This window comes from Arvicanthis niloticus, chromosome 13, assembly GCF_011762505.2.
Source record: "Arvicanthis niloticus isolate mArvNil1 chromosome 13, mArvNil1.pat.X, whole genome shotgun sequence".
Lineage (NCBI taxonomy): Eukaryota > Metazoa > Chordata > Mammalia > Rodentia > Muridae > Arvicanthis > Arvicanthis niloticus.
The window spans coordinates 73416759-73441655 of NC_047670.1; the positions used below are offsets into that span (position 1 = coordinate 73416759).

General features: G+C 44.6%; 1 protein-coding gene across 1 annotated transcript in view; it reads left to right on the forward strand.

Moving 5' to 3' along the window:
• The window catches only part of Spats2 (spermatogenesis associated serine rich 2), a 72542-nt gene that overhangs the window by 41176 nt on the left and 6469 nt on the right, over positions 1–24897 (forward strand). Inside the window, exons 8-10 of the mRNA XM_034517375.2 lie at positions 2798–2933; positions 17657–17715; positions 23518–23627. Of these exons, the coding sequence (XP_034373266.1) occupies positions 2798–2933; positions 17657–17715; positions 23518–23627 (305 nt within the window). The remainder of the gene's footprint in view (positions 1–2797; positions 2934–17656; positions 17716–23517; positions 23628–24897) is intronic.

Consider the following 24897-nt stretch of genomic DNA (forward strand, 5'->3'; position numbering starts at 1 on the left):
GGGCTGTGTGTGGCAGTGCATACCTATAACCTCAGCCCTTCAGGACTTGCAGACAGGAGCACACAGTGGAGAGTAGCCTAGGGTGTATGCAGTGAGCTCCTGTGTCAAAAATGCAAACTGAGCTAGGGTTTAGCTCAGTGTTGGCTTGAGAAACATGTACAGGGCACTAGGTGTGATTCCCATGCCTGCAACTAGAAGACAGAAGGAAGGAAATAGAGAAGGAAGATGTTTGTCCTAAGCTGGGTGTGGTAGGAAAGAAGGAAAGGAAGGAAGGAAAGAAAACACTACATAGTGAGTTCAAGGCCAGACAATAATATGTGAGGCCCTGTTTCAAAAATAAAACAAAAACTGAGCCAGAAAAAGGGCTCAACACAAAAGTGCCCACCTACTGAGTGACCCTCTGACCCCTAACCTGTGCCGTGGTGTGCGTGCCCATACTTACACACTTGTTATCACACACACTAATTGTTGGTGTCTAATCCCAGCCCTTGGGAGGCAGAAGCAGAAGGATCATTTCAAGCTCAGGGCTAACCTGGTGTATGTATATTTGAGTTCCAAACCCAGCCTCAGTTACAAAGTGAGACCTGATCTCAAAAACCAGACTCAAGAGACAAAGAAACAAAGAAAACAAAGTGTGTATCTTTATACAACTAAAAGCATCTTGTAGTGGCAATTCGACCCCATCAGCTGTTTCTGTAACATTGGTGTTGTTAGGTAGAAAGGTCAGTAGAGCTCCTAGAAGCTCTTACGATATATTGTGCAGGTGAATACACTTCCTCTTTTCTGTGATGATGACTTCTCCTTGTGTAATGTTTCAAACTGCACTGGTGAGTGATCGCCTTCTAGTTTCTTCAAGTCTGCATGGCGGACGAATTACTTGATTAGACCCTGTCATTTGTGGAGCTTTGACAATGTGGTTCCTAGTCAGACAGTTTTCTTTCTTGACTTCTGAAGTTGCTATCTTAAGATTCGCTGCTCTTTTTTTTTCCTCTCTCATATATTACATCCCGCTGCGATTTCCTCTCTCCCCTCCCAGTGCCTCCTCCACCACTCCTCCTCCCCAGTCCATTCCTCCTCAGTTCTCTTAAGAGCAGGGCAGGTCTTCCAGGGGTATCAGCTGAAGATGGTTATTGCAATAAGACTAGGCATCTCCCCTCATATCTAGACTAGATGAGGCAACCTAGGAGGAGGAGGAGAGTCCTGAGAGCTGGAAAGAGTCAGAGATGTCCCCTTCCACTCCCACTGTTGGGAATCCCACAGAAGACCAAACTATACAGCATCACATGTATGCAGGGGCTTGAGACCCATACTCAAACTACACAGCATCACGTGTATGCAGGGGCTTGAGACCCATACTCAAACTACACAGCATCACGTGTATGCAGGGGCCTGCTTGAGACCTACACTGCTCTTTTTTCTTTTACAGTTTAGTCTATTATTTTCATTTCTGAAAGTTCAATTGAAGAATTTTGAAATGTCTTCTATATCTCTGCTTAACATGTGTCTGTATTTGTCTGATATTAGCTATTTGATAGCTCCCCAATACTTTGTTATGGTCCTAGGGATTAAGGCTAGGGCATACTAGGCAGATACTCTACCACTGACCCAATAGCCCCCACCTTAATTTTTTATTTATTTTATGTATATGAGTTCTTTGCCTGCAAATATGTCTGTATACCATGTATGTGCCCAGTACCCATGAAAGCAAGGGAACAGCATTGGATACTTTAGAACTGGAGCTATGGACAGTTAGGAACTGCAAAGTGGGTGCTGGGGATCGAGCTCAAGTCCTCTGGACGAGCAGCCAGTGCCCTTAACCCTGAGCCATCTTTCTAGCCCAGACCCTCAGCTTTTGATGTCCTTTCATACTTGATTCTATCAAGTGTCATTTCTGTATCTGTTTCTGTTGTTTTTTCTCTTAGTCATGTTTATTTTTAAATGTCTTTTGTTTTTAATGTGTGATGATTTTTTTTAATGGAATCTAAATATTGTAAATTTTTCTTTGTTTATTAACAGATATTTGAATTCTTTCAATATTTGGTGTCTTATTCTGGGACTCTGTTTTGTGAAAACAGTTTGAGAGGCTTACTTCTTTTTGCTTTTTGCCTTGTCAGATTAGATGAGAACAACCTCGAATCGAGGGTTGATGCTGTATCACCACTGGGCATCCTCCTCCTCCCATGCAGTTTGCTGTACCACTGGGGCAGCGTCCTCCCAAAGCAGCTGCTATGTGAATTGTGAGGTCCTTCTGTTTGCACAAGTGTGTGAACTGTCCCTGGCCTGGGTGAAGCCTGGCGCTGTTCACCCCTCAGCTTGCATGGTGCTGTCCTCAGCTCTGTGTGCTGGCTAATGCTGAGATTCTAGGGCTCTGTCTACCACTGCTGTCCAACTTTGTGTGGTTTTCTGTGTGCTCGGTCTTGGGAATTCTAGCCTCTCTCTATTGCAGCTTAGAAACTGTCCATAAGTAAGTTGGGGCAGTCAGAGGCTCTCTTCACTTGTCTGCCTTTCAGGGGAAGTACTGTCTGCTGTCCATTGCCAAGAGCCATTATTTTATATATTTCATCTGTGTTGTGTATTCATTGTTTAAGATGGGAGGATAAATCTGATTCTTGTTACTTCATTTTGATTAGGATACTTTAAAAAATAAACAGGATATTTTGAAAAATAGAAGATTTTTTTGTTGTAATGGTGGTCATTTGGTATACAGTCTTAGTCCATATGACATTGACCTAAAACATTCAGATCCAACTTTTAATTTACATGTTCCCTTTTAAAATAATCTTTGTTTCCCTCCAAGGCTCTAACATCGAGAAGTCGGTGAAGGACCTCCAGCGCTGTACTGTTTCTCTTGCTCGGTACCGAGTTGTCGTGAAGGAAGAGATGGATGCGTCCATTAAGAAAATGAAACAAGCCTTTGCCGAATTGCAAAGCTGGTAAGATTAAGTTGCTTTTCATACACCGTTAGCCCAGAGTCCATTATAGATATGGTCAGCCCCTCACTAATGTCTTTAATCCCCTCCTGACTACACAGTGGGCAGAAACTGAAAAACCTAGGCTGCGTTTAACTTTCTGCTTTGTTCTGTTGCTCTTGGCCAGTATGGGATTGAGGGGCACAGAGAACTCACAGTGCTTTAGAGAGGACTCTAGAAAAGGGCCTGTCTGTCAGAAACCAACACTGGCAAGTGACACACTGCTACAGCCAAGCCGGATAGGAGAAAGTCAGCTGTCGGCTCACCCAGGAATCATAGCACCGGGGAGGCTGAGGCAGGAGAATCTAGGTCAGCCTGGCTACACGTGAGATCTTACTTACAAACAAACAAGCAAGCAAAAAAAACCTGTAAGGAGAGAGCGCCTGGATTTTAGCCTTTCACCTCCTCACCTCTCACCCTGTAGACCGCTGTTGATCAGGACTCGCTTTGGATCTTGTGTTTCCACCTGTCCTCCTGGACTTGCTTTCTAAATGTGCTAGTTTGTATTCTGTGAGGACAAGAGCAGGCTTGGTAGAAATATTTCAATATATGTGTGTGCACACATGTGCTTTAAGTGCAAGTGTGTGCAGGTCAGAGGACAACTGCAGGCGTCTGTGGTCCTTTTCCACCATGGTGGATCAGGCCTCCTGTTTGCCCCTGCCATACACCAAGCCAGCTGGTCAGGAACTTCCAGGAATTCCCTTGTCTCTGCCTCCCATATTACCATAGGAACACTTGAGATTATGGACAGCTGCTACCACATGCCTGACTTTGTCAGTTCTGGGGATTCGAATGTGGGTTCTCACATTTGTCTTGTAAGAGTCCGACTCGCTGAGTGCCAGGGTCCAGCCTTGACACTGGATCGCTATTTTTTTTTTTTTAATTTCTTTATTTTATGTATATAAGTACACCATTGCTCTCATACACACCAGAAGAGGGCATCAGATCCCATTACAGATGGTTGTGAGCCACCATGTAGTTGCTGGGAATTGAACTCAGGACCTCTGGAAGAGCAGTCAGTGATCTTTACTGCTGAGCCATCTCTCCAGCCCTGGATCGCTATTTTCAACTAGAAGCAGGGCTTTCTAGAAAGCGCATAATAAATACACACAGGCAAATTTTGGGTACAAGCTGACAGGCAAGTTTCAAGGCTTGAAATTGCACTTTCTCTCTCCTTTGCTTGTTCCGCAGCTTAAGGCTATGTGTACTCTGCACGCACCTACACACTTCACGCACACCTTACACACATACCTCACACACACATCTCACAAACACCTCACACACTTATCACACACACCTCACACACCCCACAAATGCCTCACACCTCACACACTCTTCACACACACATCTCACAAATACCTCACACACTTCTCATACACTCCTTACACACCCCTCACACACTCCTCACACACACACCTCACACACTCTTCACACACACCTCACACAGTCCTCACACAGTCCTCACACACACCTCACACACACCTCATAAACACCTCACAAACACCTCACACTCTTCACACAAACCTCACAGTCCTCACACACACACACTTCACACTCCTCACACACCTCACAAACACCTCACACTCCTCACACAGTCCTCACGTCTCACAACACTCCTCACACACACCTCAGACACACACTTCACACTCCTCACATACCTCACACACACCTCACACAGTCCTCACACACTTCACAAACACCTCACACAAACCTCACACAGTCCTCACACACACCTCACACTCCTCACACTCTTCACACACCTCAGACACACACTTCACACTCCTCACACACACCTCACTCTCCACACACACCTCACACACTCCTCACCCACAGTCCTCACACACTCCTCACACACACTCAGACCCACACTTCACACTCACACACCTCACACACTCCTCACACCTCACACAGCTCATACTCCTCACATTCCTCACACACACACCTCCATGTGCTCTTCTTAGTCATACACACACACTCCTCCACCTTTACCTTATCCCAGTCTTTTATTGTTACTCTAAAAAGCAGGTAGAGAGACATTGTATAATCATTACCAAATGTGTCAAGTTCAAAAGAATAATCACATCTCACAAAGAATTAAGAATTATGATTGTTCCCCAAAGTTTCGAGTTTCCCCTATTCCCTGGCCCCTGGCCAAAATAATTGAAAACTTATCATTATTTAAACTTTTACTTGTAACTTATTATACGTCAGAGCTCAGAGCTCTAAGGTCAGCTGCATGTTCTAATAATAAATGACATGGGCAAAGCTGCCAGGCAGTGGCCAGAAGGAGTCAGGTTAACCCTTACTTAACTCAGCAGTTTCGCTAGCTTCTGCACGTTGCACACAGGACTCTCCTAAGAGTCCCGGTGTTTTAACTTAGTTTTACTAGTATAAGATTTTATATATTCTATATTTTCTTATTCATACATTTCCAAAGGAGACCAGGAACCACTCTCAAATTTTGTGCAGAACTTATTTCATAACTTCAATAGTTTTTTTCTTTTTTAGGGTATCAGTATTGGCTCTGCTTCATTTTCTTAATTTCTTCAAACTTTCTTTGCAAGTCAAACATTAATCTGAAACTATCATTGTGCAGTTAATGCATTGTTTCCAAGATGAGAGCACACAGCATGCACCTGGGCCATTAGGACTGTGCTGTGCTGTGCTGTGCCCTAGGCCTCAATTCTTGATTGTTTAAGAATCATCACATCAAGGAACATCTAGTTTCACACAATTCACCAGAACAAAAGGAGAAAGAAATAGGAAAGTCAGATATAATAGAACAATTATGCACACCAAGGCCAACAGAAAAGCAGTCATGTACAAGTGAAATCTATACAGCCATTATCCAGGGCTAAGGTTTTTTTTTTTTTTTTTTTTTCTGGTTTTTTGGTTTTTTGAGACAGGGTTTCTCTGTGTAGCCCTGGCTGTCCTGGAACTCACTCTGTAGACCAGGCTGGCCTCAAACTCAGAGATCCGCCTGCCTCTGCCTCCCGAGTGCTGGGATTAAAGGCGTGTGCCACCACCGCCCGGCCAGGGCTAAGGTTAAGAGAAAAGGGAACAACTTTTTTACAAAGAGCGGCTTCCGGGCTTTTGAGATGTCTCCATCTAGGCCTGCTGCAGGCAGTCCCTTATTTCAGATGGCTGGTCCCCTGGAGGGGTGTGTCTCCTGCTTCTCAGGGTCCCAGGTGTTGAGGCCCAAGCTGCCCCACTTTGGGCAGCCAAAATTGTTGTGGCCCTCTCCACTCCGAGCTTGATGGCCACTGTATTCTGGCCCAAGCTGCCGCTCTGGTCCGCTGGTCGGGGTTCAGCAAGAGAGAGAGTGAGAACAGACTCGAAGAATGGAGACCAGACAGAGTGTGAGTCAATCCCGTTTATTCTTCAGTTTCTCTTCCTAGTCCAAGTTCCAAGTCTTGAGTTCCTTTTTTTTTTTTTTTTTTTTGGTTTTTCGAGACAGGGTTTCTCTGTGTAGCCCTGGCTGTCCTGGAACTCACTCTGTAGACCAGGCTGGCCTCAAACTCAGAAATCCGCCTGCCTCTGCCTCCCAAGTGCTGGGATTAAAGGCATGCGCCACCACCGCCCGGTGAGTTCCTAGTTCCTAGTTGTACTCCTTATGTCTAATAACTAACTCCAAGTTGTACTCTCCTGAGCGTCTAATGTCTACTCCTACTCCTAGTGTCTGAATCTCTGTTACTCCAAATTGTTCTCTCTAGAGCCAAGTGTCTTCTACCTAATGTCAAGTAATCTGTTGCTTTCTTTGTCTGCCTCTAGCCTATTATGTGTCTCACTTCTAAGCCACGACTTTTGGTCACGCCTTTAATCATGCCCTTAGGTCTTGTCTCTAAATCTGATCTCTAGGTCACACTCTTAAATCACACATCTTTAATCTCACCCAAGGAAAGTCCTGGGTATCTAAAGCAAGATGTTATCAGAGTGTGCTCAGCTGTTGTAGGCTATTGTAATCCAAGTCTCATGTCAGGGTATATGGCTCAAGATGACTGCAAAGCTGACAGCCGCTTTCTGCTAAAAGTCGGCCCCCAACACCCAGGCACCATCTGTGTCATGGTATGCTGTCCCTAGCAACTGAGCCCTGTAAATACTTTGTGTGTGTACTCGTGAGTATGCACGGGGAGACCAGAGCAGGGCATTGCGTGTCTTCCTTTGTCACTGAAGTGTTGCCTAGGATGGGAGCTCTCACAGGTTTGCCTTTTCTGCTAGGCAGGTAGCCAGCTGGCTCTCAGAGTCCACCTTCTAGTGGATTCAGATCCTCGTGAGGATTCAAACTCAGGTCCCAGTGTCACAGAGCCATTGCCCCAGCTCTCTGTAAATAAGTTTTAAAAACATCTAACCCTGAACCTTAGTGCTTTCTAAGTTCTCATATGCACTGTGAATTAAAAGGGGGAACCGATACTATGTTCTTTTTCTCAAATATAGTTGATCATTGAATCGTTCCTGGGGAGAAATTTACACTGATACAGTAGAGCTATTTTAATTAGGGTGTTGTTTGTTTAAACCATAGCTCTTTCCTGGGGAATTGTCCTTTTTTGTTTGTTTGGACCAAATTTTCAAAAAGTCAGGAAAAGACAATGGCTGGCATGCCAGCTCACTCAGCAGGTGCTTGCCTCCTAGCCTGACTGCTAAGTCTGAGCCCCAGGACTCACATGTCGAAAGGAATTATCTCCCAAGTTGTTCTCTGGCTCTCCACATGTGCCATGGCATGCATCTCCTACCTCCCAACCCCACAAATTTAAATTTAAAAAGGAGATGTGAGGAGGACAAGCCATTAGCCTGATTAAAGATTTAAACTCTATGTTGTGCGTATCTGTGAGAACCCTTACACTAACAGTGAGTGGCAGAGAGCCCTGCGCCTCCCCACAGCTGGCCATCTGTGTTGTCACTGTGGACCATTAGGTCATCGTGTGCCACAGCAAATGGAGGGAGCGGGCAGGGAGGACTTTGATTGTGTCCCTCAGTTGTCCTTGACTCTGAGGTTGAACAAAGAGTGAAGTAATGTACATGAAGTAACCAAAAAGTACTTACGTGTGCAGAGAGGACTTTCCATATAGTCTAGGCTGGCTTCGAACCTATGGCTCTCATGCCTCAGCCTTCTAAGTGCTGGATTTAAAGCATGTGCCACTTGCTTGCCAAAGCAGTACCGTTTAAGACAGCTGGTTCACCTCGTCGCCCAACCTTGCTGTTTCCACCTTTCAGTTTTGTAGCTAGAGCGTCATGTCATGTCTTCTTTCTTAGTGTAGATCTCTGCTTCTGCCACAATTACTCATTGTCTCCAAACTCAAATTTCCTCCTTCATCTGGGAATTAGTGCTGCTTTCCCCACTTGATGCACCCTCTGGGACCCTGTACTGACTGAGTTCAGCCAATTCCCCACTCTTCTTGCTCTGACTTGTGATAAATTTACTAGGGAACAATGTATCCTTGTTCTGAACATCTGCAAGGATGGAAGGCCCTGTTTCTTGTTTATGATTATTACTGTATCATTGGCATATTTGAAAAATCAGAGATACAGCTTCCTGCTTACTCAGCCACAGGACCTGATCCCACTCAGAAAACCCAAACCAGGAAGCACAGGACTCACTTCTGTGAGAGAGACTTGTGAGCTCCTGCTGCCTTGTAGCCCAGCCAGGAGGAGCCTCCTTCAAAAAGTGACAAATGAAATGATTCCTCCCTGGGCACTGGGTTTGGTGCTGAGGAGCAGGGTAACAACCAGGCCAGCTGACCGTGAGGAAAGAGATCACCTGCCCCACCTGCTGGGCCTTTCTCTCAGGTTGATTGGAAACAGCTACCTTCCTTCATGTACCTTGTAGTTGTTACTTCAAGATGTAAGTGTCAGGTGAGCTAATTTCATTTGGCACCAACCAGCTTAGAATTAACGTCAATTAGAAAGTCATGTGTATGTTTGCTGTCAAAGAAAAGCAAAGGATCTTAACAGATTTGCGACAGTAAGATTACACTCCTTGTCAGGGCACCTTGGAAATGTCTGGTGGTGACTTCCCTCACACTGATGCTAAGTAATCTGACCCATTCCTGAAGGGGATAGAATCAGAGCTCTGTTGTCTAAACTTAATCTGTCCTTCCTTAAGGTGACTTAGTGATAATCATGTCTCAACCCAGGTTGACTTTTCTTGTTAGTAAAACTTATCCTGCGAGAGTCGTTGCCTGGCTTAAGTTTAGACTGCTAAGGAAGCAGGGCATAGGACAAGTGCGTCCTGGAAGGCTCGGTGTGTGGTGGAAGATCGCCATTCAGGGTGGTGGCTAGGAAAAGCACAACATTAAAAAGGTCTTTAACCATCTGTGAGAATCACTACGAAGACTGTAGTCTGTGAAGACCATGGTTCTAGTCTCCTTTCTGCTACTGTGAGGAAACCCTGGCCGAACCGAGTTGGGGAGGAAGTCTTTTGCTTTGTTAGCCCCAGCTGACAGTCCCTGGAGAAAAGACAGTTCAGGAACTGAAAGAGAAACCATGGGAGAACACTGCTTACAGGCTGGCTCGAAGTTTGTTTTAGCCCCCTTAGTATACAAGCCAGCACCGCCTGCCCTGGCTGCCCGGGGTGTCCAGGTTGCACAGGGCGCATAGCCCACAGTGGCTCAGGCTCGGCTCCTCTGTCAATTAGCAGTCAAGAAAATGCCTTACAGACATGGCCACAGGACAGTGTGATAGAGACGGTTCTTCAGCTGAGATTCCCAGTTTGCAGGTATCAAGTTGGGCGTATCCTCCAACACTGTTTTATGCATAAAATAGGTATAGTGGCATGTGTCTGTAATCCGGGCATTTGGTGGGTGAAGGCAGGAGGATCAGAAGTCTGAGGTCACCCTTGGATACAAAGCACCTTGAAAACCAGCCTGGGCTACATGAGATCCTGCCTCAAGGGGGTGGGAGGAACTGGAGAGATGACTCAATCATTAAAAGAGCACTTGTTGCTCCCACAGAGGACCAGGGTTCTATTCCCAGCGCTCACACAGCTCACAACCATCCATAACTCCAGTTAGGGGGATCTGATTCCTTCTTCTGACCTCTGCAGGCACCAGGCATGCACGTGGTGCACACACATACTTGCCATCAAAACAGTCATATACATAGAGCAAACTAAATAAAACTAACAACACAAACAACAAACCAAGTCCCACTTACGGGCACAGGCGCTTGCTGGGTCTAGTGACCCAAATGGTGTAGAGAGAACGAATGCCCATTAACCGACCTCTGACCTGCTATGTGTGCCATGGGGCAACTCCACACACATACACAAACTGGATAAAATCCATGAAAATTTAGACACTTTATTCTCTCTCAGTTTTTTTAAACTACATTGCCCATAAATTATAATTTTTTTTTAGAATAGAAATAAAAGTCATAACATAATTTTTATTTTCTATAAAAGCTAAAAGTCATTCCTGGTATTAACACTTTCCCACTATACAATTCTTAGATTGATTGATTGACCAGTTGATTGATTTTGTCCTAACAAGTGTCCCTCTGCCGGACGGTGGTGGCGCACGCCTTTAATCCCAGCACTTGGGAGGCAGAGGCAGGCGGATTTCTGAGTTCGAGACCAGCCTGGTGTACAGAGTGAGTTCCAGGACAGCCATGGCTACACAGAGAAACCCTGTCTCGAAGAAAACAAAAAAACAAAAAAAAAAACCCAAGTGTCCATCTTCGCTTTACTCTGCAGTCTTTACCTGCTAGTTTACACGTTCTCTTGTCTCTCGAGCCTTAGATGTGGATGTCATCGTCCTGTAAAAAAGTTGCACAAAAGCAAATGTTTCCAAAGAAAGCCCAGGCAGTTGCTCACATCTGTGCTTAACACTCCAGCTCTTGTTCCTTAACTAAAGAGCTCACCTCAGACATGCATGCTGCTGGTTTTGTTCCCTGGCAGGTTTTAAAACACCATCGCTCTGCCATGTGGTCTTGCTGTGCACAGCTGTATCAGGCTGGCCGAAGTATCTTGAATACAGTGATTTCAGGCGTGGGCAGAAAGGAAAGTTCAGACTTCTCAAAAACCATTTTAGAGAATTGCAGTATGAAATCAGCTAGCCACAGTGACGTGTACTTGTAAACCCAGAAGCCAGGAGCCTGAGACAGAAGGGTTCTGAGAAGCATAGCAAAACTCCTATCTGAAAAAATAAAATAGGAGTGGAGGGATGGCTCAGTGGTTACGAGTGACTCAGTGCTTGTGTCTCCAGTGACGAGCGCATAGCTGCCGGTGACTCTGCTCCAGGGCATCTATCCAGTCAGTGCCCTTTCTGGCCTCCACAGGCACCAGATATGTGTACATATCTCACATAAACACACACAGGAGTAAAATGCAGCTCCTTAATGAAAAGCAAGCAGGAAAATAAAGAAAAATGGAATTCCTATCCACATGTTCTGAAAAACATCCTTATAGAAAGAGAAGCATCAGAATTCTCTAAACAGGGTTAATGTAAGTTCGCTCTTGGATTTGGGTTTGCTGCAGTTGCACTTCTCAGAATGCTCTGTTTTGTTTTGAGCACAGGAGAATGAGTGTGCTCCAGTGAGGTCAGTGCTAGGGATGTGGAGACTTAGAAACAAACATAGAGCACGTGCATTCTCTGCTAATAAAAACCACTGGGGGCCAGAAAGATGGCGTAGCAGCTAAGAGCATCTGTTGTTTTCCCATACAGAGAGGCTTGCAATTGTCTGGAAGGCTAGTCCCCAGGAAATGTAAGCCTTCTGCTGGCCTCCAAGGGCACTCCAGTGGTCCACACACAGACACATGCAGGCAGATCACCCATATCCTTAACTGCTGCCAGGCGTGGAGACACACGCCTCACACCCTAGTTCTCCAGAGGCAGAGGCAGAGGCAGACAGATCTTACAAGTCTGAGGTCAGCCTGGTCTACATAGTGAGTTCCAGCACAGCCATGGAAATGTAGGGAGAGCATCTCAAAAAACAAACTATTGATAATTCTCTTTTACTTGCTTTAAATGGGAAGAATAAAGTCTTAAACAGAAAAAAAAAAAAAGATTGTTTTCATTGGTTTTGCTTCAATTTCTGCTTTGATTTACAAATACCATTAGAAAAATGTGCTTTAAGAGTTGGTTGGTTGGTTGGTTGGTTGGTTGGTTGATTGGTTGATTTTTTTTTTTTTTCAAGACAGGATTTCCCTGTGTAGCTCCAGCTGTCCTGGAACTCACTTTGTAGACCAGGCTGATCTCAAACTCACAGAGATCCACCTGCCTCTGCCTCCTGAGTGCTGGGATTAAAGGCATGAGGCACTCTGTCTGGCTGTTTTTAAGTTTTGAGAAAATAAAATCAAGAATATTACCTGGGAATACTACTGTGTGGTTTAGAGTATCATCTGGTTATGTCATTGGCTATAGGATCACCACAGTTGTAGTTAAACTACTGTGTCTCTAATGCAGTGACCATAAACAAGCGATAATTGTTTTTGGTATCAAGGAGCTCCTGAGAACAAGGCTAAAATCAACATGAACACTAACGTGTTAGGAACGTCAGTCAGAGGCTTGCATGAAGTCACAGGCCCAGAATGTGTCTCAGAGATGCCAGAGGTGATACCACAGCAGCAGCTGTTCTGAACAGTACATTGCACAAAAGCCGTAAAATAAGTTCAGTAATCAGTGTTATAAAAAGTCCTGAGAGAGGGGAGGGGAAGGGGGAATAGAGACCAGTCAGCTATCAGTGTTTTCCCTAATAATAGTGACCAAGTGTGGAAAGCATATTACTTGATTAAAGAAAAGATACAGACATTATTTACAAGCCAGGTGCTGGTCATGCACGCCTTTAATCTCAGGACCTGGGAGGCAGAGGCAGGTGGGTCTCTGAGTTCGAGGCCAGCCTGCTCTGCAAGGTGAGTTCCAGGACAGCCAGGGCTACACAGAGAAACCCTGTCTCAAAACAACAACAAAAAAGTCTACACTGAGTAGGGGCTCAGGCTTCCTAAGACCTTTCCAGGCAGGTCCCAGCAGTGCGAGCAAGTTGCATTAGCCATGTCCCAGTGCATAGTGGTGCACACTGCCGGTGAGGAGAGCCCTGAGAGAAGCCCAGTGCCTGAGGTGGCAGAGTGAGCGAGGTCACGGAAAGCCTGAAGGAGCCTCTCATCCTGAGGTCTGAACCGGTTACTTCACAACATACTTCTTTCCTGATCTCTGAGCCACCATCGCACTCCAGGACCACTGTTCAGCTCAGCAACAGATAGGAAACTCTAGTTAAATGTCTGTGTCACAAAGTCGAATTACAATAAATTATTGGTATTAGTTGTTTTTAAAAAAGCCTCTTATCTGATACCTATACCCTTTCTAATGTTCTGATTTTAACTTCCCACGTTCTCTGTTCATGTTGTGGTGAATACATTTCTCCAACTTTTTATGATGAAAACTTTGAAAAATACCGAAATTGTAAAAGGATAAAACAGTGGTGTATATGCCTCTGTGTGTGTTGGCAGAGTGTTTGGAAATTGCATGTTATAACACTGTCCCCGGTGCTTTCCTTAAATGAATGACCTTAGAAGGTGGCATTCTTTGCAACCATGAAGCCATCCTGTCAGGTACCTGTAATGAGTGCTGTTGCTAACCTTAATGTTTATTTTGTATCTTAAAGAGTTGTAAAATCTTTAATGGGAAGTTACAAATACTGGTCAAGCTCTTTCAAGCGCTGTTTTCCATTCCCATTAACTCTGAGCCAACACCAAGATATTTCAGTAGATGTTGCCATGGCAACATGACAAACAAAAGGAAGTAATTGCTACTTTTCATTGGTCTTTTAAATGCATGTGTATGCATTGGGGGGAGCAGTGCATGCATAGGGAGCAGCCCCAAGATCCATCTTTAGGAACTCTGTCTCTTTCTTTAAATGTTTTTAAAAAGTAGATTTATTTTAAGTATATTAATGTTTTGCCTGCATACGTGTCTGTGCCTCACTTGTGTGTCTGGTGGCTGTAGCCATCAGAAGAGGCCATCGGATCCCCTGAACAGTTGGGAGCCTCCGAGTGGGTGTTGGGGATTGAACCTGGGTCCAGTGCTCTTACACACTGAGTCATCTTTCCAGCCCCTGTCTACCTCCTTTTTTATATATGTGCAGATTGGGTTTTTGGTGTTTTGGTTTGGCTTTTGAGACAGGGTCTCAATAGTTAGCCTTGGCTAGCCTGTTACTTGTGTAGACCATGCTGGCCTTGAACCCACCGAGGTCTGCTTGCCTCTGCCTCCAGAGTGCTAGGATTAAAGTTAGGTGTGAGCCCAGCTTTATCTATCCATCTCTTCTGAGGGAGGATCTCTCACTGGCCTAGAGCTCACCAGTTAAGCTAGATTGGCCGGCCAGCAAGTCCTAAGCATCTACTACTATTTGCCTCCCAGCCCTGTAGTTACAAGTATGCGTCGCCATGCCCAGCATTTTATGAGTTCTGTAAAATTGATGCAGGTCCTTGGACTTGCGAGGCAAACCTTTACTACGTTACTACGTTTTTATTGGTCTTTGGAATAGAAATACAAAATAACTGGTTAAGAGGGTACTCATGTTGTCAGTTGCATGGATTAAACACATTAGTGATTAATAATGAATTAATGTCACTTTAAGGAAAGAAACCAAAGTATTTCCCCTTGGTGTCATTTAATCAAGAATGAACCTAAGGAGGCTGGAGAGATGGCTCCACTGTTCTTGCAGAAGACCCTGGTTTGATTCCCAGAACCCACACAGTGGCTCCTATCTGTCTATAACTCGTATACTAGGGGGTCTGGTGCCCTCTTTTGAGCTCCACAGGAATCGGGCACACACATGGTGAACAGACATACACGCAGGGTAAAACAATCATATAATAAAAGATAAAAGATACCAAAAAAAAGTTTGCATATGTGTGTTTGTCCCTGAAAGGGCTTTGCTCTCTCATTTCTTAAACAGTACAGAAAGCATCACATGTAGAAGAAATAAGGTATACTTTTAGAAATCTTTTTAAAAAGTTTTACAAAATATTAAGTCATTGACTCCAACTAATCCAGATGACAAACAAATATTGTTTGTAACCAAGCAGTAACCAAATATTGTGTTCAATATTATACATGTGTTCGGCTTTTACAGTAGATATTCACTATGAGATTGCACCTCTGTATTTGTCATAAGTATGTGCATCACTCCACATGCATCACTCTAGTCAGGTGCCTGGATTCATAGTTTAAGGTCACAGTGATGTATCAGCTTTTAGGTTGTAAAAGTTGCTTAGTGGGAATCCAGGGCAAGTAAAGTTGGTTGTTACATTGCCCTTCTATAGGAGGATAAACCCACAGGCTGGTGCACAGCAGCATCTCAGTTGAAAGTGTGAGGGATGAGTGGTGTATCACTGACTCTGCCTGTGTTCAGGGACCAGTGGTGTATCACTGACTCTGCCTGTGTTCAGGGACCAGTGGTGTATCACTGACTCTGCCTGTGTTCAGGGACCAGTGGTGTATCACTGACTCTGCCTGTGTTCAGGGACCAGTGGTGTATCACTGACTTTGCCTGTGTTCAGGGACCAGTGGTGTATCACTGACTCTGCCTGTGTTCTGGCTCAGCTAACGGTCTAGCCTGGCAGAATGTAAAAGGTGTTTTCATGATACTGCATTGCTACTCAGTGTGCCACCCTGTGAATTTTTTTTGTGCTCTCCAATGAATCCAAAGTTTATAAATAATCCATCATTGTTACAAAGGAAAGAATGTCATCACAATGTAGCAGCTCATATTTCTACAAGGAAGGTCTGGCCGGGTCATAGCGGAACTTGATTTGTTGACAATATTCTGTATAGCTCTGTGTTTCACAGTAAAGACTGTGAGATGAGAACAGCTTGCTTGCTTTTCTGAAGTCTTTAATACGTATTTTATAAGCTTTGTCAAAGAATTTGTCATCTGGTAGACACAGTGTGTGCATCTTAAGGTGAGCTGGCAACAGGAGGGTGGCAGCATGACGCTGTAGGCCTGGCAGTTCGTGCCCCAGTTGTGACTTCTGGGGATCCCAAAGCACTGTGAAGGTGGGAAGGCGTCACAGCAAGGCCTGGGCTGCCCCATAGTCACCTCTCGATGTGCAGGTGTCATCAGACTGGACTCCTCTGTGAAGGCTTTGCCGCTCTGAGATGCTGTGTATGCTAATGCATTTCTTACAGTGTTAGCCACTGTACTAACTACTTTGTACTAGCATAATTACACAGTAAGCCAGATTGAATGGACACATGTTTGTGTATCATTGCTTTTACAAGTCTCATTAAAAAGGAGAAATTTCAGGTTGATGGAATGGTTCAATGGGTGAAGGTACTTGTCACCACATTAGGCTGCTCGAATGTTAGCTAGGACCCACATGGTGATAGGAGAGAGTGGACTTCTGTACACTGATTCTGACAGACTACATATACCTACACATAGAATATGTACTTAAAAATCTAAATATCTGGATAAAGTAGTGTATGCCTTTAATCCCAGAACCCTGGAGGCAGAGGCATGTGGATCTCTGAGTTTGAGGCCGGTCTGGTCTACAGAGTGAATTCCAGACCAGCCAGGGCTACACAGAAAAACAGTCATAAAAAACCACCACCAACAGAATCTAAAGAAATAGAGGCTTAGTGGCTTCAGAGTGAGTAACACATACCTGTAAGTCCCAGCACTCAGGACGCTAAAGCAGAATGATAAGTTCAAGGTCAGCCTAAGCCGCAGAGCAAGACTGTGTCGGGAGGAGAGCTCCAGTGAGAGAGTGTTGGCACAGCACACACAAGGCCCTGTGTCCCAACTCTGCAAGAAAAGAAAAAATCAGAAGTAGATGCTTGCCTCACATGTATAAAACCCTTGGTCTGCTTCCCAACACTGGGGAAGGGAAAAAACTATAAGAAACATTTAATTCCATTCTTTTTGATTACTACTAATTTTTTTAAATCATAAATCAGTTTGGACCATACTGAAGGGCTACAGTGTATTGTAGAGTTATACTGTGTCATGAGGGATATATTGTATCGTAAGGGCTACACTGCATCGTAAGGACTATGCTGTATCCTAAGGGCTATACTCTGTCCTAAGGGCTGATTGTAAGGACTATAGCACTGCTGGACTTGATGCAGAAGTTTGCACATGTTGTGTATACATGATCCTAACATTGGACCCACTTCCCTATGTCCTTGCAGACATACTGCCTGGTAAAACTAGAAGGAATATCTCTATATAAACCAAGCTCAGGATGATGGTGCACACCTTAATCCTAGCATTCAAGACACTGAGGCAGTGGATCTCTGTGAGTTCAAGGTTGGCCTGGTCTACATAGAATTCCAGGCCAGCCAAGATACACAGTGAGACTGTATCCTTTTTTTTTTTTTTTTTTTTTTTTTTTTTTTTTTTAAGATACACCAAAAATTGTGGAAATAAGTAATTTCCAGAAGTACTTAAGTTAGCATAACTAAGAAAGCTTTGTGGCGTGCTGCTGCCATCTGCTGTTTCTAAACTCTTTGACTTTCAGTAGCTGGTCTGCTCTATCATAAGGAACAAAGGGAATGGAGTCCTGTGTTGAGAGTCTTTTAAAATATTCCTTGTTGAGAATATGATACCAGACTTTCATGTGGTCCATACATTGTTTCTTAGCAGTATGCTTTTAGTGAAACAGTTGCTGTTTCTTCGTCATTAATTAACTGTATGCTATTTGGGTATTTGAGTTTCTCATCTAACCCTTTCTTCTTTCTCATTTTTCCCCCTAGTTTAATGGACCGAGAAGTGGCACTGCTTGCTGAGATGGACAAGGTGAAAGCTGAAGCAAGTAAGATGATTGACGTTTAGTTAAAGCTGTGACAGAGCCAGGGTGTGATCACAAGCCTTCGGGTCTAGCACTTGGAAGGCAGAGGCAAGCCAATCTTTGTGAGTTTGAGGCCAGCCTGGTTTACATAGAGACATAAAAACTATCAGGCATACAAATAATAGGTGGCTGCCTTTCAGTCAAAGCTCAGTGTGAACATCTACAGAAGAGTTTATGTACTAAACACTCAGTCAGTAAGACAAAATCAGTTTATAGTCAGTCTCAAGCAGTCATACTGTGCTGATATATTAATTCTTCATAAGAGTCTTTTAATTTTTCCCCAAGTTTTTAGCATTCTGAATGTAGAATTTAATTTATAAGAGATTGTATTACGGTGTCTGCATTGACCCTAGGAAAAGGAAGTGCCCTGTAGAGACCTGAGCCGCCTTTTGTGTTGCTTTTCCTGGATTTTTTTTATTGTTATTTTTATTTTTTGATAAAGCAGTATCCAGGATGGTCAGAGAAGACCTCCCCGTGCTCCTACAGTTAGGCGTGTGCTCTTATTGTCTCCTGTCATGGATTTCTCGTTTTTCCATTTTATGATCCTTATTTGGTGTCTGTAATCAGAATCACAGATAGGCAGTGAGCTGAGAGTTCAGGATGCCATGCACGCTTGCTAAAGTTGATTGGAGAGCGATAGTCTTGCCTGAGTAATTTGTGTGGCTTTTCTAGAAGAGGCAGACACTGAGTGTGCTTTTGAGTGCAAGTGTGCAGCACAGGTGCTCAGGGCCAGGGAAAGCTTTGAGGAATTGATTCTTTCCTTCCTCCAGGGGATTTAGGGATTGAACTCAGGTTGTCAGGTGTGTGCTGTTGCTTTACCCCTCTGAGCAGTTTCTGTGGTCCAGCGGTGGGTTTTATCTTCCCGAAATTGAACTTGTGTGGGAAGATTGTTTAACCTACCCTCAAACTAGTAAGGACAGAATACTTTGTTAGGTTGAGGTGGTAACTCACAAGTCATTGTGCCTGTGCCCACAGCCCTAAGAGGAGAGACCTGAAACCACTGAGCACAGTGTAGTTTGCTCCATTCTAAGGGAAATGTTGAGAATACAGCAGAGTCGAGGTCTGTTTCTCAGAGGTAGATTGCGTATGCACTTAAATAGTATATCTGGAAATCTCTAAATTTCCCAGCTATAGCCTGTTCTTGCCCTTTGGTTCTTTTACAGGATAAAGGTTCAGATAAACTAAAACTAGTAAAAAGGCAGAGTCCTTACTTTCAAGAAAAAGGTGCTTTTTAAAAATATATCTTTTAGGGGCTGGAGCAGTGGGTCAGCAGTTGCGAGTGCTGGCTGCTCCTCTGGAGGACATGGCCTCTATTCCCAACATCCACATGACGGCTAAGAACTGCCTGTAGCTCCAGTTCCAAGTGATCTGATGCCCTCTTGTGACCTCATGGGCACTAGGCATACACAGGGCGAACAGACATGCCTTCAGGCAGAACATTCATATACGAATATACAATATACACACAAGGGAGTGTGCATCTATCTTTTAGGGAGCTAGGAAGATGGCTCAGCCAGTAAGGTTCTTGCTGCTCTAGCATGAGTATATGTGTTAGAAGCAGGTGTGCTGGTACTTTTTAACTGTAACTCCAGCCCTGGAGAAGGGGAGACAAGCACCTGACACTTACGGGCCAGCCAGCCTAGCCAGTTGACAAGGCCGAGATCCAGTGAGAGACCATGTCCTAAGCTGAGAAGTAGAAAGGGGATCAAGAGATGGCCTGTGGGATAAAATGCTTCACAAGCAGGAGATACTGAGTTCAAGTTGCAGTACCCATATCAAAGCTGAGTATAGCAGTGTGGGTCTGTAAGCCTAGAGCTGGAGCACAGACGGGTAGGACACAGAGCCCACTGTCCAGTCAGTCCAGCCAAAACGTGACCTCTAGGTTTGCCAAGAGACCCTTACGTTATCTGTGTTGGAGAACAGCTGAGGAAGACTCCCAGAGTTCTCTGCATTTGCTCACACACCTACGAGCATGGGCACAGCAATGCCCCATCACCCAATTTGGACCAGTTTCACCCAGTTTGGACCAGTTATTAAATTAAAAGCTTCAAAATTTTAGCCAGCTTTATTGGTTTTATATCTTTATCTCTGTTCTCTCTGAAATTGCCTGTTGTTAGTGATGAGATGTAGTAGTCCATTCTCAGCACTGACGAGAAAGCACATTGTAGTTTATTAATGCCTTACTGTACTATTTCATAGTTCCAAATCTCTTTATGACATTCATATTTGATCCGTGTTTTGATACTTTGAAATAGAGGACCCACCTGCCTTGCCTCTGAGTGCTGAGAATAAAGGTGTGAGCTACCCACATCCAAAATTTATTATTTTATGTGCGTGGGTGTTCTGTCTGCATGTGTACCATATGCCCAGAGAAGCCAGGAGAGAACATGGGATCTCTGGGTAGTTGTGAGCTATCATGTGGGTGATGGCACTCCAGCCTGGATCCTCTGCTCGAGCCACTACTCCTAACCACTAAGCCATTTAACTACACAGCCTTAATTTGGTTTTCTGAGTCATGTCTAGTTGCTCTTCCAGAGGACCCAGGTTCAATTCCCAGCACCCACATCATGATGTCTCACAACTACCCATAACTCTAGTTTCAGGAGGTCAGTTCCCCTTCTGAGCTCTGCAGGTACTGCTTCTGTGTGCTGCATAGACATACATATAAAATTAAATTTACAAATTTTTAAATCCTTTAAACATACTTTCTCCATCTTGAAATCTGTAATTTTGCACTTAAAATCCCAGAATACTGGAGGCTGAGAAGAATGGAGGTTGACGTGATTGGCAGGTGGGCTTTATCTTGAGAGTAGACCAGGAGATCTTTTACAGCTGGTGAGAAAGTCAGTGTTGGGCTAAAGAGCTGGCTTAACACTTAAGAGCACTGGATCTTAACCAAAACTAGGGTTCAATTTCCAGTACCCACATGACGGCTCACAACTGACTGTACCTCATGTGCCAGGCAGGTGCCATAACCTCTTCTGGTCACACACATGTGGCCGACATACATACATGTGGGCAAGCACTCATACACACGAAAACAAATCTTTTAAAAAAGACAGAAAGAATGACTGAAAGTCAAGTATTGGTCTTCAGAGATCACTCAGTAAGAAGCACGAGGGCTTGAGCTCAGTCTCCAGAACCCACGTTTTAAAACTGTGGGGTGGGGCATGTACCTACAATCCAAGCCTTGGGAAGATACGCAGGCCAGACCCCTGTCACTCACTGGCAGCCAGTCTTGACTCCTTGACTTTCAAGAAAAAAGTAAATATTGAATTTGACTGCATACAATAGAGTGACCTAGATAAATGGATTTCCTATTCTCTTTTGAAGAAGCCCAGACTTGAAAACAAAAAACAAAAAACAAAAACAAAACAAAATAACAACCAGAAGAAGAGGAGGAGGAGGAGGAAGAGGAGAAGGAAGAGGAGGAGGAGGAGGCGGCCCAGAGATAATTAATCCATAGCTAGCGGACGTCGCTAACGTGACATAGGGGCCCAGGCTCCTCTCCTTTTTAGCCGCACTAACAGTGTGCTCTGGTCAAAAGATAACACACTCCTGAGGATTCAGTAAGGGAGAAGTGAGCATCCCATGATTCTTTAGACTGCTGTAAGCTAGGGCTTCCTATTAGGCCCACCCTGGGACCTCTGCCCATATTGGAGCTGAATGCTGGGCTGGAGTGCACACCATCTCATCTGGAGCAAGGCCAGAACTAGGTTTGTACCCAGGAACATTAGTACTCAACATTTTTATTTTGGTTTTATACATTTTGGGTTTTCTCAAGGCAAGGACTTGCTATATAGCTGAGACCAGCCTAGAACTCAGTATGTGGCCCAGGCTAGCCCTGACATCACAGTCCTGTCTCAGCTGTCCAGATGCTCAGATTATAGGCATGAGTCCTCATACCTGGCTTAACACTGGGCTTCTGACAGGAAGAAAAGGAGAAGGGCCTGTTCTTTTTAACAGGCTTTGCCACAGTCCTCTGCTTTAGCTACCCAGTGACCCTCTTTATTTTTTAAAAGATACATCCCTTTAAAGGGGGCTGGAGAGGTGGGGTCGGCGGTTAAGAGCACTGACTGTTCTTCCAGAGGTCCTGGCTCCTCCAGTTCCCAACACCCACATGATGGCTCACAGCGGGCTGTTAATTCCAGTTCCAGGTAATCCAGTGCCCTCTTCTGGCCTCTGAGAGCATATACATGGTGCACAAACATACATGCAGGAAAACACCCATGTTTACATGTATAAGATAAAGTAAAAAGCTAAAGATTATTCATTAAGTAAATTAAATAAATACATCCCCAATTTCTTGTCAGCAGCAACCCCTTCAAAGCATTATGGTTAGTCCCTTTGTCTGAAAGGCCTCATCCTCTGAATAACAAAGCTCTCATCAGGCTAGAAATGGCATGTGGGGTCTTGAGTCCATAAACTTAAGGAAGAGACCACTTCCCTTCTTTTAGGTTACATCTGTAGTAAAAGAAAAGGAGAATTAAGAGTAAGAATTTTCATTTAGAATAATTGATTGCAGGCTGGAGAGATGGCTCAGTGGTTTTGAGCACTGGCTGCTCTTCCAGAGGTCCTGAGTTCAATTCCCAGCCACCACATGGTGGCTCACAACCATCTGTAATGGGATCTGATGCCTTTTTCTGGTGTGTCTGAAGACAGCAATGGTGTACTCATCTTTAAGATGGTGGTGGTGGCGGCGGTGCACACCTTTAACCCCAGCACTCAGGAGGCAGAGGCAGGCGGATCTTTCTGAGTTCTAGGCCAGCCTAGTCAACAGAGTGAGTTCCAGGACTACACAGAGAGACCCTGTCTCGAAAAACCAAAACGAAAAAGAAGCAAAAGAAAGAATGAGAGAGAAAACAGTGATTAAATCTTGCAGAACAGAGCTGGGCATAATGGTTTATGTGTGTAATTCCAGTACTTGGAAGGCTGGGGCAGAAGGATTACCATGCCATCCTGTGCTCCAGAGTTCAGACAAGCTTGGGCTACAGACTAAGATGCTGTCTCAGAACAGCCTTGCTGGATGTCAGTTCCTAGTCTAGTGCTGGACTTTCTTGGGTTATTTGTCTGACAGCCCTAGTTCGGCTTCTTAGGGATGACTTTTTTTTTTTTTTAATTTTTATCTATTATTTGTCATATCTGTAGAAACAGGTGCTTTTTAAAAAGAAGAGTGTAAGGGCTTGAATGTCTGTCATCAGTAGATGTGCTAACTAATTGGGGTGTGTCTGTAGAGTAGACGGCCGAGTGAGACCTGAACAGCAGGTTAACAGTAGCTCTGGTAAAGGGAAGATGGTGTCTCCCAGACTCCGTTTGAGGGAGGGAGAGGTCTGTGCTCTACATAAAAAGACAGTGTTTGGACTATGCGTAGGAAGTTGTTAGTGGTTCTCTGAGCAGAGGGCAACAAAGTCAGACATAGGAGGGTTGGATACTTCTGCTTTTCATTTTGTTCCTTTTTGTTCTTGATAAAATTTGTGTCAAATGTTATACATGTTTCTGTCTTAATTTGTATGCTTCTTGAACAAACTGGGGAGGGGGCAGGAGAGGAGAGAGAAATGAGAGGTGATTTTATAAGTCTTTGTGGTTCATAAATGTTTGTCTTTTAACCACCGTCAGAGATCCCACAGCTGGAAACTGGGCCTTCCGTATCTTCATTTTCTGCATGAGTGGGCAGCTAGGCCCTTGACTGTCTAGATACACACCGAGGCGGGTGCTCTGTACTCCTCTAACTGCAGCATAAACTTGATGCTCTTTTTTCTTCTGCAGTGGAAATCTTGCTCAGCCGGCAGAAGAAAGCAGAACTTCTGAAGAAGATGACAGATGTGGCTGTCCGGATGTCAGAGGAGCAGTTGGTTGAACTCAGGGCTGATATCAAGGTGAAGCTTCCTTCTTCTCTCATTGACTCTCAGGACCAGCCAGCTCAGCTAATCTCTAGGGGTCACGGCTCCACCTAGCATCCTAGACCAGCTCAGCTAATCTCCAGGGGTCACAGCTCCACCTAGCATCCTAGACCCATGAGCTTCCCTTCCTTCCCAGCTTGGCCCCTTTCCAGACTTTGTTTTTCTTTAAATGGTTCTGTCATCTGTCCAGTTGTCCTGGGAGAAAGTCTTAGGGAACATCTGCATTTCTCCAGTTAAGTCTGTCAGGAGACCCTGCCCATCCTTGGACCTGCTGCTTAGGCTTGTTTTTGTTTCCACCATAAAGATGAAGCACCATCACCTGTAGCTTAGCCGTCTGTGGTAGGCTTGGTTGAGTCTTTCTGTTGTCGTGATCTTCCCACACTGTGCCTGATTCTCACACTTCAGGAACGTGCTTTGAACACTGTAATCCTTAACAGTGACCACTGGGCTCTCTACGCACGGCTCTGATACCACCCTCGTGCCGCCCCAGGCTCCTTTTGTGTTCTTCCTCTCGTCTTGTTAACAGGCTCTTCGCGCACTTGCTGGCCCTCCTGTTAGTCGGATGGCACATGCTTCCTGCTGTCCCGCGCCGCTGCTGGCCTTCCCTCCTGACTCCTGGCTGTCCTCTGTATGGGGCTTTCCTAGCACAGTTAGAGTTTTATGTGGCTAATCTGTCTGGCTCACCGGACTGTGATCAATACTGACTAGTGCCTAGCACACTGCCTCAGAACACATGTTTTTAACAGTTAGTCAACTCTGGTTTTATAGAGAAATGTTAACAATTTAAGATCTTTATTATATTTTAATCCCCTCATAAACACTCCTGAAGTTGGCAGTCACACCTTTATTGTTTGTGTGAGGCATTTCTCATTGTAGCCCAGACTGGCCTCAAGTTCCAGACACTCTTGCCTGTGCCTCCTGAGTTTGAGGGTTACAATGTGAGCACCATGCTCGGCCAGTATCTTTAAAACTGTTTTATGAATAATAGTGTTTAAGAGCCTAGAGAGTCGGCTCACGGGTTGAGAGCACTGATTGCTTTTCCAGTACGCACATGTTGGTTCACAACCATCTGTAATTCCAATTCCAGAGTAACTGGTGCTTTCTTCTACCCTCACATGCTACACGTATGTACAATCAGGCAGAACAGTCATAGACATAAAATAAAAATAAATAAACCTTGAGGGGGGGAGGAGAAGTGTTTTAGGGGCTGGAGGGTAAGGCTCGGTGGTTAAGAGCACTTGCTGCT